This window comes from Chamaea fasciata, unplaced genomic scaffold, assembly GCF_029207755.1.
Source record: "Chamaea fasciata isolate MVZ Bird 193981 ecotype frontalis unplaced genomic scaffold, bChaFas1.0.hap1 SCAF_13, whole genome shotgun sequence".
Taxonomy (NCBI): domain Eukaryota; kingdom Metazoa; phylum Chordata; class Aves; order Passeriformes; family Sylviidae; genus Chamaea; species Chamaea fasciata.
Genome location: NW_027094098.1, coordinates 11,889,121 through 11,904,974, shown reverse-complemented (window position 1 = coordinate 11,904,974; position 15,854 = coordinate 11,889,121). Strand labels below are relative to the sequence as shown.

Genomic DNA, 15,854 nt, shown 5'->3' with positions numbered 1-15,854 from the left:
CCCGCAGCACCCTGGCTGCTGCCACAGCTGGGTTTGGCAGCTCCCAGCAGGAGATAATGGCTCTTTGAAACGATTTGCTTTCTTGCCCAGCAGTCCAGCCCTTGTTTTCTGCTCTCAGGAAGGATTTTTAAAGAAGCCAAACTGTGTTAACCACTCAGTCCTGTCTCAGGGCTCTCCTCTCCCAGTTGCCCTTCACATGCACACAGTCCTTTCTGGGGTTATCAGCTGCCTCTGACAGTGTGTGAAGCAAGGGACAGAGCCAAGGAAGGAGAGCAAGGGAGGTAAAGAAGGAAGAGAGGCTCCGGGCTGACACCAACTGCACATCTTTTCATTATTTTTATTGTAAAACATGGCTAACATGTGCAAGGCTCCAGCCCAGGCTCACAGCTCCTGGGTGGAAGGTGGGCCCCGCGGGTGGTCAGAAAGCAGCCAAGGGACAGCGGGAGCTCCAGGCAGCCCAGAGTAATGGCACTTCTGCAGCGAGAGCAACTCCCGCGCGGAGCGGCGCAGGGCTCAGTGGCACAAGGACAGACACAGACGATCTTTCAGAAAAGGCGCTTCTCATACCTGCGAGGGAAGCAGCACCAGGGAGCCCCTTCACTGACCCACCTCACTCAGGGCAGGGACAAAGGTGCAGAATGGAATGGATCCTGCCAGCCCAGGGAGGGGAACAGCTTCAGCACCCTGACAGGCCATGGCTTCGCCCGGCTCTGTGGTGCCAGGGCAAGGCAACGAATGGCAAACCAAGCCAAAGGCATGGCAGCTGAGGTACAGGGTGGCTGTTCCTGACCCCCAACACCCTGCCCAAGGTGACAAGGATCCTGCCAGAAGCACTTACGAGTGGAGGCCGTGCACCCCTCCTTCAACCTGGGCAGACGTTGTCCTCTTCTCAAATTTCAGCTCTCCCGAGTACATCATGGCTCTGAGGGGGAAGGACACCTGTTACAAGCCAGGCAGAGTCCAGTGCTCTGGCATATGCTCAGCTGGAACAGCTGGGACAAGGGTCACTGGTTCCTCCAGCTGTGGCCAGAATGGTCTTTGCTGTGCTCCCAAGAATCAGGCTGGGTAATGTAACCCCAACATTTTGAGCCCAGCCAGCTGAATATACTACAAGAGACCACAGTCTTGCATCCCTGGGGCTGGCAGGTCCATGGTGCAGTGCCCACTGGAGATAAGGGAAGAGAGCTACAATCTATTCAGAATACACCACAGCTTGAATACAGCTCCCCAGGGACTCCAAACTCTCATGACCTAACCAGAGTACAGACATGGGGAAGTACTCACCGGACTTGGGTCAGGCTCTTGGCACCAATATCCTGGCAGGAATGCTGGATCCCAGCAATTAGGTATGGAATGAATTTATGGATAGAGCCCTTGTCTTGCACTGCACCGGAGACCCCCTGGGCCACTTTAATTTTGTCTGTCTCACTGTGTGAAAGCACAAATCAAGGGTATTAAGTGAAGCAGAGAAGCCCCAAAAGCTTGATCTGCTGCCCCAAAGCATCATCTCTGACCTGAAATACCGATTCTGGCTGCCCAAGTTCTTGTCCATGGCATCTAGGGAGCCCATGCCGCGGTATTTCTTCAGCCTGATGCCATCCGAGAAGAAGTACTCGCCTGGGGCCTCCGTGGTGGCAGCCAGGAGAGAGCCCATCATCACTGGCACAAGATATCACCAGGAACAGCACATCAGCAGCAGTGGCAGTGCATGCAAAATCCCTCAGGGTTCCTGGGCACAGCACTGGCTGCAGCCCCCACACCCCCAGCCACCTGCAAGTAATCGCCGTCATGCCCACTGTGATGCCATCTGGAAACGCCTCCTAGGACATCCCTACAATGATGCTCACCTGTGGAGGCCCCAAGTGCCAGGGCCTTGGCGATGTGCCCAACCGTCTGGATGCCTCCGTCGGCAATGACAGGGACACCGAACCTCCTGGCGTACTCGGACACCTTGTACACCGCCGTGGCCTGGGGGCGGCCGCACGCCAGCACTGCGGGACAGGGCACACAGCCTCAGCTCCGGGCAGCACCACATCCCCGCCCCAGCAGGCTCTCCCAGGCTTCCAGCACACACATGCTCCAGCACTCAGAACACACAAATCCCTGGATACTCCTTCCCTAGGCTGAATTGCAAGAGAAGCAGATGCCCAGGAGATGCCTGCTGAGACATCCTCACAGCCCTTGGCTCCAAAAAGCTGTGAGTGACCTTAGGAGTGGGGTCTTCAATCACATGGCTAGGATCAGACGAGACTCGTGGCTCAATCCTGGTGCACGGCAGATGTGGGGAGCTTGGGAATGAAATAAAGCAAACTCCAAAAGCCCCTCTCCAAAGCATCCCTGGCATGTAGCCATGTTCCATTGCTGGCTCTCTCCTGGAATGGCCAGACACCTTGTCCATGTACACAGCATCTGTAAGATGTGCCTCTTGAATGGAAAGGCAGTTGTCTGGGAGAGAGCTCGTATGCCTGTATATGGTATAGATAGAAATATATCTATACATACAGGTCTGCACACACACACAAATACACATGCAGCAGTGGAAAAGGAAACAGGCAGAATGGTTGGGTAATAATCGATCTTCCTGCCCTGCAGTGTAGCAAGGATTCCATCAAGTTTAGCTGCCATATGAAAAGAGAGTTATTAGCTTTGGATTTACTTGTTCTTCCCATTCAGTAGCAGTTAAGAAGCTTTCCATTATGTGAGGAAGACCAGCACAAGGCGTGTCTTGTAACATGTTTGTCAGCCACAGGCATGCAAGAACACTGAGATAAGCTTCTCTCAGGGAGACGTCCCTTCCCCACCATCAACTGGAAGCCTTTTCTCCAGTCATGGTTAGTCCCATAAATTGGGTACGATTAATGCCACACAGTATTAGTACTTTGGAGTGTGAACTCCAGGTGTGGTTCAGCCTCCATGGCAGCAGTGCTGGCAGTAGATCCCTGCCAGAGGCCTGCTGGGGGCCAGGAGGCTGCAGTTTCTCTTACTCCCAGCACTCAGTGGCAGCTGCTGAGGGAGGGCAGCCAGACTCCAGACTGAGACTGTGACAAAACTAAATTTAATCAGACCCCAGCATTCAGCTCAGGCTCAGCCAGCCAGGGAGAGGCTGCCAGCTTTATCATCAATGCCCTTAAAGAGATGGTCTTGCACAGTTCTGCACTGCTGAAGGCCACAGTGAAGCTGCAAAACGCTGCCATGGAAGAGCTCTGTGGAGAGAAACACCCATTTCTGAAGGGTTTTGAGTTCAGGATCTATAGGATTGTGCCGTAGACAGTGCAGGGCCTGCAGAAACCTCTCAAGCGCAACCACAGAGACCAGCCCTTTTAGGGCACAGCTTGGCTCAGGGCCCCTGGGAGCATCGTGCCTCTCCGACTGTCCCAGTGCCCAGTGCCACAGCCCTGGAGCACAGGCTTCCCAAGCAGGGTTCCGAGCACACACACACATCACATGGTCAGGTGAGGGTTTGTCCCTTTTAGTGTATTGGGTGGCCCTACAAAACACCATCTGTTAGAGAAAACCTTCCAGGATCTGCAAGAGTAAACCTCTCCCTTTGAGGTGTGTCAGAACTAGGAGAAAGGACAAAGCCTAAGGCTTCCTTGCAGGGGCTGCTTGGTCAGAGCATCAGAGCAGAGAACACTGCACCCTGTGCGGGGCAGGCAAAAGCCCCTTCTCTCCACAGGACTTGGTGGGGAAAAGATGGAACGCAGCTGCCGAGGTGGCCATGCGCAGTGACGTCCCTCCGTGACTCAGGGGAGCCAGCTCCGTGGGAAGCTTGGTCAGTGCACAACTTCCCCAGAACTAGGGCTACGTTTTGAGCATGATCAAGAACCACTCGGGGATCACCTCTCAGGTGCAGGGAGGCCTAGCAGGAGCATGCCTGGCTAGAGATCCAGAAGGTGCAGTCAGGCTCCTAACTGGATTTTGGAGTGGAGAGAAGACAGGCCTGAGTTCCCTCAGCTTGGACAGTTCAGATTCTGCTTTATGTAATCAGAAAGGTTTCTCAGATTTCATTTCAGATTCAAAACCAGTATCCAAAGCCACAAAACCCCAAGTGCATCTACAGCTAAATTATTCTCAAACAAGCAGTAGGGCCATGTGCAGCCAAATCAGGGTCCTGCTTCAAGACACATAATTAGGGTTGGGAACAGGGCAAGTGACTTACTATAGGTGCCCGTGACAGTAGAAGGGCATTTGGGGCTGTGGGACTTTAGGTCTGGAGGGATCTTTGGAGCAGCTAAACAAAAACAAACACACACATTTTAGAGACAGAAGAACAGCAGCAGAACAAAGGACCCCAGAAGTGACCTGCTACTGGGCAGAGCATACGGTGTGGGACAGAGCTGACTTTGCAGATCCTTCCTAGCCCGAGCCAAGCCAGAGGCCAGATCCAAGGCAGCCAGGCCTGGCTGTGCACAGCGCATGCTCGCCCTACCCCAGCAGCCACCCACAGAGGTGACCCCTACCCCAAAAACCCAGAGTTCTTGCCCTTAACAGGGCCAAAAACCTGGGGAGCTGCAGGCAAGAGTTCTGCAACCACATCTCCTGTGAAGCACCACATTCTACCTCAGCTCTGCTCCTTTGCCAAAACCAGCACCCAACCCCATCTCCTGGGGCAGCTGGAGGAACCCCTGGGACATTCAGCACTCTGCAGATCAGAGCATGCCTTTGCCTCGGAGCCCGGGTAGGACATGTGTGTCCTGCCTCTGCTCTGGTTATGGAAGTGTCAGCCCAAGGATACTACTCCCTCCTTAGAAAGCTGATCTGAGACAGACTACCCTGACTGGAAAACCCCTGCAGCCAGGCAAAGCAGGAACACAGCACAGGTCCAGGGCTGCTCACAGGCTCCATGCTGGAAAGGGCAGAGCTAATGCAGCTCCTACAGCCAGCAGCGGCTCACTTGCTGCCTCCTGTGGCACAAAACAAGGACCAAAGCAGTGAGGGGCTGTGCTCATGGACTGCAGCGCCTTCCTGCACCACCTCTCTGTACTTCATCTGAGGTTCAACACACAAGGACTGAGTCTGTCCTCAACAGACTTTCTTCAGGCCCTGGGAGTGCCCCTCTTGCCTTTTAGCTAAGGGTGACACAGCCTCTGCCCTGCACAAGCTCTGTCTAACTGCAGAGATAGAAGCAAGAAATCCCATTTTGGCCTGGAAACGGCAAAGGCATTGAGCCCAGATCAATACTGCATCATGCATACTGCTGGCCAGAGGGAAAGGGAGCACGGACAGCCCAGTGCACTTCACCCATCAGCACTGGGGATCCAGTAAACCTCTGTCCCTGAAGAGCAGCCCGCCGGCCCCATCCCACACCGAGCCAACAGCTCCCCTCAGGCAAAGCCACAATCTGCCACACCGCTCTACTCAGTCTCAGTCAGTACTGGGAAATGCCTTTGCTGTTGCTGCCACCCCAAAGGTTCCTGGAAGTCCTGGACAAAGTGGGTGAAAGACCTTTGGCTCTTGGACACTGCCCTCACAAGGGGAGAATTCCATCCCAGCCATGGTGCTTTTCAGCAGGGAATTTCTACTAAGTACCTGTCTTCAGCCTATTTAGGAGGCAGCTGATCTCTCTCACCTTCCTGTGTGATGCAGATGGAGCCACTGCCCATCCCGACCCTCAGGGCATCAACCCCCGCGTCAATGAGGTTCTTGGCCTGAGCCGCAGTCACCACTGTGGGGAGCAGAAACCGGTTTGAAAACAGACAAGCACATTTGCAAACAACACTTCTCTGCCCTGGAGGTTCCCCCACTGCTGCCAACATCCCCCGCCCAGGGCAACAGCCTGTGCCAGAGCCTGTCTGGGAGGAGCAGCGAGTTTCTGCCCCAGCGGTCTCAGTGGGGGAGGTGACACTGCCCCTTTAGGCTATTCTGCAACACACTTCCACCCAAAGGCTGAGGCAGCAAAGCCATGACATGGTCCCAAGCACTCTCTGGGCCACAGGAGGTAGGGAGGGCAGAGCACAGGGTAACAGAAGCATCAGGTAAAGACAAGGACCACTGGACTCTGCTGTCAAGAGGCAGGGAAAATTGCCATTAGATTTCCACATCAAGCATTATTTGTTACTATGCAAAATTTTAAACTAGTGTGTGAAATAAGCTAATGTGTAATGTGCTACAGAGGACTATAACACACTGTGCTGCAGAACAAAGCCTCCTAAGCATCTGCAGCAGTAAGGTACCACCCTGTGTCTACAGTGGTCTTGCTCCATTCCACAAGTCAGAGGAAACCAATATAAATTCACAGAAATTTGCCAAGATGACCGTCTCATTCACATCCCTGCAGCTCCCCCTATGTCTAAGAAACAAATGTCATTTAAAGACAAGAAGAGTCTTCAACACACGCCTACCATTTCCTCCAATAACTTGTAGGTTGGGATATTTCTCCTTAATGTATTTTATCATATTGATCTGGAAGATGGAATTCCCCTGAGAGGAATCCTGCAATAGAAAGAAAATCAGTTTCAACCAGAATTTCTGCAAATTACAAATGCAGCTTCAGATCTTCACTCTGCTTGCTGGGCTCTCTGCTAAGGTGGGTAATGGGCAAAATGACTCCCCAAATTGGGCACAGAACCCCAGGAGAAGCTGCTGCCAAGACAGGAATGTACCTTCCCTGTACAAGGCAGTTTATTGTAAATAAACAATAATATCCTTCAGGTTTAATCCTTTAGCTTCTACAGAAGGCAACAAGCAGAACATGTGGCTGTAGATAAGAACCATCTGGCTCTATCAGCAGGACACTTGTCAGCCCTGCCTCAAACTACAGGTGAAATGGAGAATGTTCCTTGTGAAACCCAGGAGGGCTGGTGGGGGGATGCACGTCCCCACTGTGCAGCAGAGCAGCTCATACCAGATGTGGAGCACTGAGCACTCAGTCCCTGCCAATCTCTGTGACCCAGTCAAATAATGTCTGTTAAACATTTCCCACTGCTCAGCCGTGCCCTCAGAGCACAGCAGACTCACAGGATCACAATCAATGAGAAAACCATGTGCAAATACAGGCAGTGACAACTGTGCCTGAAAGTTTACAGGCCAGAAAGGGAGACCAGCAGAGCATCTCTGGGCTCACTGATCACTCCTGAACATCAGTAAGAGACTAGTAACACAGTAACCAACAACAAAGGGAGGGACAAAGGGAAACTATAAGAAGCCGAATATTCAAAATTAGTCAGGAACATCAGGGAGGCTGGTGGCAGAGTGCACGAGGTATTTGTAGAAGATTCTGTATTAAGTGACAATGTTTCTCTTCTCAGCCTTCAGGGCTCCAATGCACGATACAAACTCCCTCCAGGACACACATGTCTCCAGGCAAGAGGAATCCCTCCAATTGGAGGATCCTAACCTGAACAAGACTGAGAGGTCAACGAACTGCCATACTGTAACACAGAAAGGCCTGTGACAAAGACAGTGAGTGCCATGCTGCTGCCACACCGTCAGAGACGTTCATCCAGCCTGGGGACTCACCCCCCAGTGTCCCAGGCCGACACAGTGCCCACGGGTCCCCCACGGGTGCTCACCAGCACAACAGCGTCCACACCAGCCTGCACCAGCAGGTCCAGCCGGTACTTGTCATCCTCGTGGGTCCCGATAGCGGCACCACAGAGCAGCTGCTTCTTGGAGTCCTTGGAAGCCAGAGGGTAATCCCTGTTCTTCTTGAGATCAGTGCGGGCAATGATAGCCACCAGCTCGTCATCTTCATTAACAATTGGCAGCTTGCCTGGAAACAGGCAGAAAGAACATCACTGCAGATTTCTACAGGAGACAGACATTAGCTCAGAGCAGTGCAGCAGACCAGGAGCAGTGGGCAGGCAGGAACTGCTACAAGACGGAGACTCAGAGGTGTGCGACCAAATCTTGCTTGGCCATGAATGCAAGCAGCCCTGGCTCGAGAAACAGAGGAGTTTGTTTGTAGGACTGGAGAAGGACTCCGTATTTTCACATCAACCATAGAAAACACGTGCATTTTTAAATAATTAGACACATAACACCCTATTAAAAGTTGAACTACTAAACCCCAAGAGATTGAACAGTTCAGTACTGAACTGAGAAGTGAAATGTGAAGGCTAGGGCAGAAAAATCAAAGATATGTGGCTGGACAGCCAAACAATGGGCTGCCAATAATCCTTCAACTCAAAACACATTTGAGATGAAGGCATGTGAACTCTGTACCCTGGCAGAGGGCTGCAGGCACTCTCTTCACTGTCGTCTCCCATGTTTCACCCACACAGGGACTGTGTGCCCACATTCACCCACGCTGCCCCAGCCCAGCACTTTCACAGCTCTCCCTTGCGCCGCAGGCGGTCACAGGTACCTTTTTTACTCCTTTGCAGAATTTCATTTGCTTCTTTCAACATTACGCCAGCTGGGGCCACAACAAGATCCTCCCGCTTTGTCATAATCTAGTGGGTGGGGGAAGATAAAAAGTCACAAGAACTCCTTCACACTGATCTGAAAATACCAAAGCCCCCCTGCCCACGTGAAATGCTCTGCAGCAGCCGTGCAGGAGCGCTCCACAAAAAGGCCCACAGCACAGCAACACGCCTCCAGAAACACACAGGAAAAGCCTCCAGTGTGCTGTCCCCACGCGGGCACTGCCATCAGGCCCCAAGCACATTAGTGCACTGAAAACAGGAGATGGCAGAAGGCCTCAGGAAGGTAAGTGAAAGCACCTAGAAACAAGGGACAACTCTCAGATGACCTTCATTTGGGATAACACCCTAACAGCTCTCCCTTTCAATGGAGCACACACAAATAAGGGCTGGAGACACCTTCAGAGTCTCACGCTGTTCTGGCAGAAATGGTGGCCTCAGTCTCATTTTCAGGCAGCATCTCCAGCGCATGGGCCCTGGAAAGGCCCTGCCCCGAATAACCCGCTGCTGCTGCTGGTAAGCTCAGTGGGGCAAAGGACTTGTGTCAATCCAAATATGCTCACCCACACTCACTCTGACAAACAAGCATCAAAACACACTGGAAAGCAAAGGGCAGTGCTGGACAGTGGGGAACAGGGGAACATCTGACCTGGTATGGTAGCTTTCACCACAACAGTGGTCTCCCACTGGGAGAGCAGCCCAGAGAGATAATGAAATCTCCATCCTTGGAGATTTAGACACAGCCCCACAAAACCTCCTCCAGCTCAACGTGCCTTGAGCAGGTGGCTTGATGAGAGACCTCCAAGTCGCTTTCCAACCACAGCAATCTGTGATCATCAAGTCCCCATGAAAGGTTACTTGAGAAGGCTGGGCAAAGCTAAAAGGGAACATTCTCTAACCCCTCAGGAAGGTAGATCAGTTGCACACAAAGAAGGAACATTTTAGTTATTTATATAGTAAGAACAGACATTTTGCATCAGAAAGAGGCTGACCATGCCTGCAATCTACCCGAAATGCCGTCTGTGACAGAACCCACATCTCAGGAGAAGCCTGAGGCATCACAAAATCACTAGGCTGGAAGAGACCTTCAAGATCATCAAGTCCAACCCAGCCCTAACACCTCAACTAGATCATGGCATCAAGTGCCACATCCAGTCTCTTTCTAAACACATCCAGGGATGGTGACTCCACCACCTCCCCAGGCAGACTATTCCAGTATTTAATCACTCTTTCAGTGGAAAACTTCTTCCTAATATCCTACCTATATTTCCCTTGCTGCAGCTTAAGACTGTGTTCTCTTGTTCTGTCAGTTCCCGCCTGGAGAAAGAGACCAACCCTCACCTGACCACAACCACCCTTTAAGAAGTTGTAGAGAGTGATAAGGTCACCTCTGAGTCTCCTTTTCTCCAGGCTAAACAACCCCACCTCCCTCAGTTGTTCTTCATCTGGCTTGTTTTCCGAGCCCTTCACCAGCCTTGTTGCCTCCTCTGGACGCATTCAAGCATCTCAACGTCCTTCCTAAACTGAGGGGCCAGAGCTGGACACAGCACTCGAGGTGTGGCCTCAGCAGTGCTGAGTACAGGGCCAGAATGACCTCCCTGCTCCTGCTGGCCACACCATTCCTGATCCAGGCCAGGTGCCATTGGCCCTCTTGGCCACCAGGGCACACTGCTGGCTCATGTTCAGCTGCTGTCACCAGTGCCCCCAGGTCCCTTTCTGCCTGGGCACTGTCCAGACACACCATCCCCAGCCTACAGCCTACAGCATTGCAGGGGGTTATTGTGGCCAAAATGCAGGACGTGGCACTTGGACTGATTAAACTTCATCTTACTGGACTCTGCCCACCCATCCACCCATTCCAGGTCTCTCTGCAGAGCGCTCCTACCTTCCAACAGATTGACACACGCTCCCAGCTTAGTGTCATCTGCAAATTTACTAATGAAAGACTCAATACCCTCATCCATGTGGTCAATAAAAATATTGAACAGAGCTGGCCCCAGCACAGCCCCCTGAGGGACACCACTGGTGACTGTCCCCAGCTGGATGCAGCACCGTTCACCACCACTCTCTGGGCCTGGCCATGCAGTCAGTTCTTAACCCAGCAAAGAGTGCTGCTGTCCAAGCTGTGGGCTGCCAGCTTTTCCATGTATGCTGTGGGAGACAGTGTCAAAGGCCTTGCTGAGGTCCATATATACAACATCCACAGACTTTACTGCATTCACCAGGGTCACCTAAAAGAAGACCAGGTTTGTCAAACATGACCTACCCTTTCTAAACCCATGCTGTCTGGGCCTGAGACCCTGGCCATCCTGTAAGTGCTGCATGATGACACCCCGTGTAAACTGCTCCATGACCTTACTGGGTACTGAGGTCAGGCTAACTGGCCTATGATTACCAGGATCCTCCTTCCCACCCTTTTTGTGAATGGGTGTCACATTGGCCAGCTTCCAGTCCTCTGGAACCTCACCAGTGAGCCAGGACTGCTGGTAAATGATGGAGACCAGCTTAACAAGCTCATCTGCCAGCTCCCTGATCACCCTGTGGTGGATCCCATCTGGGCCCAGAGATTTATGAACATCCATGTGGCTCAGCAGTTCTCTGACTGCCTCCTCCTGGATAACAGGGGCACCATTCTGCTCCCTGACACCATCTACCAACCCAGGAGGACAGCTGTGCTGAGGACAAGCCATCTTCCCACTAAAGACTGAGGCAAAGAAGGCGTTAAGCACTTCTGCAGTTACTAAGTTCCCTCCCTCATCCAATAAAGAACAAAGGTTGGTCTAACCCTTCCTTTTGCCATTAATATATTTGTAAAAAGATTTTTTGCTATTCTTTACAAAAGTTGCCAAATTAAGTTCAGACTGAGCTCTGGCCTCTCTCATTTTTTTACTACATGCCCCAGCAATCCCCTCAAATACCTTCTGAGACACCTGACCCCTTCTTCCAAAGATGATACATCCTCTTTTTATTCTTAAGTTCCTTCAAAACCCTGTTGCCCATTCAGGCTGGATGTTTGCCTCATCGACTCATCTTTCAGCACACAGGGATGGTCTGTTCCTCTGCCCTCAAGATCTCTGTTTTGAAGCACACCCACCTTTCCTGGACTCCTTTAAGGGCTCCTTCCCAAGGAACTCTCTGAAAAAGTCTCCTAAACAGGCCAAAGTCTGCCCTCTGGAAGTCCAATGTAAAAGTCCTATTGATGTTCCTCCTGATTTCACCAAATATTGGGAACTCTCTAATTTCATGATCACTGTGCCCCAGTCGTCCTTCAACCACCACATCTCCCACCAGCCCATCTCTATTTGCAAACAACACATCCAACATAGTCCCTCCCCTGGTGGGATTGCTCACCAGCTGTGACAAAAAGTCACAGCTCCACACACTCCAAGAACTTCCAGGACTGCCTGCCTCCAGCTGTATTAAGTTTCCAGCAGATGTCTGGTAGGTTAGTCACCTACAAGAACAGGGGCTGGTGACAATCCCTAAGCCTGTGGGATTCATGAGCTCCCCATGCTACGGGAGACTTGTGTGTTTTAAGTGATGGCAACAAATGGCTCAGTAAAAGGACTGCTGGACTGCAAGTGGAGAGAAGATTGAGGAAACCATTCGTTCCGCCGGCCCTGCTTGGCGACAGGGACAAGCACCAGACAATGACAGCAGCAAGCTTCCTGCTTCTGTCATTCTGCAGTGCTGAATGACCCACAGAAAGCTAGAGGAAAGATTTTTATCTGGCTCCTCTGAATGGGCAGCTTTGCTTCAAAGGGCCATGTACGCTTTTATAACCTATTCCTGGTTTCAGGCTCTTGTATCACGTATTTGTAGCCAATTTCAAACCAAACAGGGATCAGCATGTGACACCAGGTTTGGTCAGCAAGAGCTAAAAATATTTGTGAGCCAAGAGCAAAGCATGGCCGAGAGGCACTGGTGGTGTAACCTGACAGCACCACGGATCTCAAGTTACACAGCTTGTGTAACCGGAATCACAGAACGTTCTCCTGCATGAGGGGAGGCTGACAGCGAAGCCTTATGAAGGCCAAACTGCAAGTTCAGGGGGTTATTTGAAAGAGCAAGTAACCCAGATGAGGCAGACAGGGAAAGGCAACCCAGAAAAGGAAGCTCAGCACTTGGAGGGTTTGTTGGGCACAGCACAGCTGCTACAAAGCTGGCTGGTGCCAGCATGTGGGACTACAGCAGCAGCCACGAACACCAGCAACTAATTAGTGAAGCAGGGAAGTTTCCACAGCACTGAAAGATGACCCCAACGACTCACGTAAACTGCATAGTCTGCCACTGCAGGAGTCACTCAAACAGTGCAAATGAGCAACATACTCTCCCCTGGAAATACACTCACAGACAGACCTGCAGAGCTAAGCTGGAGCTGCTCCCTCCCACTGGCAGAACACCCTCAACAGCCACACTCACCCTTGTCCTCATCACAAACCACACGGCTTCCTAACACAGTGTTCACACCCATCAGATGTGAGCATTTCTCACCTCACCGAGGGGCAGGTCATGCTCTGACTCTTTCAGGAAATCAATATCTCTGGACGAGATGATCCCAACCAGCTTGCCCCCCATCTTCCCATTGTCCGTGATGGGAATCCCACAAAATCCATGACGAGCTTTTGCTTCAAACACATCTCGCACTCGGTCATTGGGGCTCAGCACCACGGGGTCTGTGATGAATCCTTGCTCGTATTTCTGAAAGGAAGCAGATCCAGCAGCCAGGCTGAGCGGCACTGCCAGGCCAGACAGGAGCAAGGCACATGCCTGCAGGTTACTGCAGCCACCCACATGGGTCTGCAACCGCCCAGCCTAGCCACATGCTCACCAACAGGATGACTCTCAACCAGCAGCAAGGCTCACCCAAATAATGTTAAAATCCAAGAGTCTCCAGGCTAACCTCCTCCCTGAAATGATGGGGAATATTCCCTCATCAGGAGGACTCAGGTCCCAGGCTAAACACAGACAGTGCCTGGCACACAACGAGAGGGCTGTGCCTGCAAACCCTGGCAGCACTACAGCTCTGAAACACCAAGATCGCGCACACGTCAGCAATCTTCTCATTCAGCGAGGCCAGACCCGCTGCCCACCTCCTCGGAGGACCCTGTGCCAGCACGGTTTGGTGCTGCCGTTCCAGCCACTCACCTTCACCTTCCGCACTTCGTTGGCCTGGAACTCTGGGGTGCAGTTGTGGTGGATGAACCCAATTCCTCCGGTCAGCTGGGGACACAAAGGCGGCCGTGAGTCACTGCAGACACTGCCCGGCGCTGCTGCGGGTGCAGCAGCGGGGTCGGCGCTGATGGAGCTCCCGGGTCCGGCCTCGGTCCGAGGGGCTGCGGGGACCCCAGAGCAGCCACGCGGGTGCCTCAGGCAGCGGTTCCTGCCCCGCCAGCCCGGTGGCCGCACAGCGGACCCGCCCGCGGGGCCGCACTCACCGCCATGGCGATGGCCATGCTGGCCTCGGTGACTGTGTCCATGGGCGAGGAGACCAGCGGCGTCTTCAGGGTGATTCTCTTGGTCAGCGCCGAGGTCAGGTCCTGGCGGGGAGGCAGGCAGCGGCGGCGGGTGAGCGGCGGCACCGGCGCAACCCCCGGCCCGGCCCCCGGCCCGCTCCCCCGCCCCGGCCACTCACCACCTGGTCCGCCGTGAAGTCGATGTACCCCGGGAGGATGAGGAAATCGCTGCGGGGTAACGAGGGGAGACGCGTCAGCGACCGCAGCGGCCCCGCGCCCCAAGTCCCGGTCCCACCCCCGTGCCGGCCGCACTCACTTGTAGGTGAGCCCATCGCCGCAGCTGAAGAGCTGCTGCGCCGTCAGCCCGTCGTCGGGCACGTAGCCGGTGCCGCCGCTGATCAGATAGTCCGCCATGGCCCCGCCGCGTGCCCGCCCCGCCACACCGAGCGCACGCGCGCCCCGACGGCCGCCGGGAGGGACCCGCTGTGCCCGCCCCGCGACGGAGCGGACAGAGCGACTCCGGCAGGGGCCCGCGCCGGTAGCGCCCCCTGGCGCCGCGGAGGGCCCCAGAGCGGAGCACAGCGCCGGCCCTCGCCGTGCGTTGTGCCGGGCGGTAGCGGGGACACACCGGACCCGGCTGTCGCTCTCAGCCTCCGGCACTACCTCCCGAGAAGCTTCACAGCACCGAGCCCCGACGTGTTCAGCTCGGCGACATCGGGTCATCGCGGCTGTTCTTGCGCTCGGACCGAGCAGCCGGGTCCGTGTACCGGCAGGAGGCAACCAAGAGAGAGCTGAACTCCAGTACAGCCCTGTAGGGCCCTTCGTGCCAGGCTCTGGCTTGGCTGGCACCAGCTTGTGGCACAGGTACAGTGTGATACCTGCTAGAAGACCACCGAAAAAAGGCCACTTATGGGTGATATGGTGCCATGCACAGAGAGACACTGGGCTGGGTGCCGAGTCCAACACCAGGTACTGCCGCAGCTTCAGAAGACAAGAATGGGCTTGTTGGGTCGGTGGCAAATGCAGAGCTGGAACAAACTAGCAGAATCCAAAGCAATTTTATAAGTCAAAGGGAGCTGCACAAAGGATGAAAGTCAAGAGGCAGCAGCAAGGCCAGTCTTGCACCTTGAGGGGAATGAGAGAGGCAGCAGTCTCACCAGAGAGAATCCAAGGTGATCCCATGTAGGCATTAGCCCCTCTTCCCAAAGCCACCAGGCCAGACTGTACAAACAAGCAGTGTGAAGAGGATAGCTGCACACTGGGAATGGGGGTGTAGCACCTTCAGGTCTGTGCCACAGACTGGGGCTGGAGGGAGGATTTTGGAGAAGAGCAGTAGCAGGAGGACTGTGTCTGGAGGAGCAGAACAGGCACAAACACAGATCTGCCTCAGAGGAGCCTTACAGCACATAGCAGCTGGCTTATTCCAGGATGAGATGTTCCCATCCCTGCAGTTCCGTTTGAGCATCAGGAAAAGTTCCTGTACTGTAGGTTACAGAACAACTTCCTTCTCTTGGTTTGCTTGTTGTGATGTTCCAGATCCAGCCTCAGAGCACCAGGGACATGAGACAACTACACCCCTTCTCACCTGCTCCCCATAACACACTGTCCAAGGCAGACCCCTGTCTAACACTAACCAGTTCAGGGACTAGAGAACAGTGCTCTTGTGCCTACAACTCCCTGCTGCAGGAAGTTAATTCCTTGTCAAAGATCAGAAAGCATCTTCAAGAAATGTGTTACTCATGCTGCCCTGTAGGACACAGGAAATGTGAACAGAGATCGGAAAGCGCCACCTTGCCAAGGACATGCACTCTAGAGTCAGCATTACCTGTCACAGGATCAGCAGAACAGGAGGCATCATGCTGGACCAGGATCAGTGTGACAGATCTCTACCCTTATTTAAAAAAAGAACAGGCTAACAAAGGTTTGCTGAGCCTACCTGGGAGGCAACCCACGGAACTGAGCTGTTGTGCTACAGCACGGGCACAGTAGTAAACAGGCATGTTGGCTTCTGTTCCAACAGATACATCAGACAAAG

General features: G+C 53.4%; 1 protein-coding gene across 2 annotated transcripts; it reads right to left on the bottom strand.

Moving 5' to 3' along the window:
* Nucleotides 1–310: 310 nt before the first annotated feature.
* IMPDH2 (inosine monophosphate dehydrogenase 2) lies at nucleotides 311–14,275 on the bottom strand. Of its 2 annotated transcripts, XM_066195763.1 has the most exons (15): nucleotides 14,136–14,275; nucleotides 13,999–14,047; nucleotides 13,802–13,903; nucleotides 13,512–13,586; nucleotides 12,858–13,064; nucleotides 8,306–8,393; nucleotides 7,512–7,711; nucleotides 6,342–6,432; nucleotides 5,570–5,665; nucleotides 4,160–4,231; nucleotides 1,848–1,991; nucleotides 1,515–1,659; nucleotides 1,285–1,428; nucleotides 839–922; nucleotides 311–567 (listed from the first exon to the last, which is right to left on the bottom strand). In XM_066195763.1, exons 1-15 carry the CDS (start codon nucleotides 14,231–14,233, stop codon nucleotides 546–548), a joined length of 1,617 nt encoding a protein of 538 aa, XP_066051860.1. In that variant the 5' UTR covers nucleotides 14,234–14,275; the 3' UTR covers nucleotides 311–545. The 2 variants fall into 2 exon arrangements, with proteins under 2 accessions (XP_066051860.1, XP_066051861.1); XM_066195764.1 differs by lacking the exon at nucleotides 4,160–4,231 and having other exon boundaries at nucleotides 313–567; nucleotides 14,136–14,274.
* Between the last annotated feature and the right edge of the window lie 1,579 nt (nucleotides 14,276–15,854).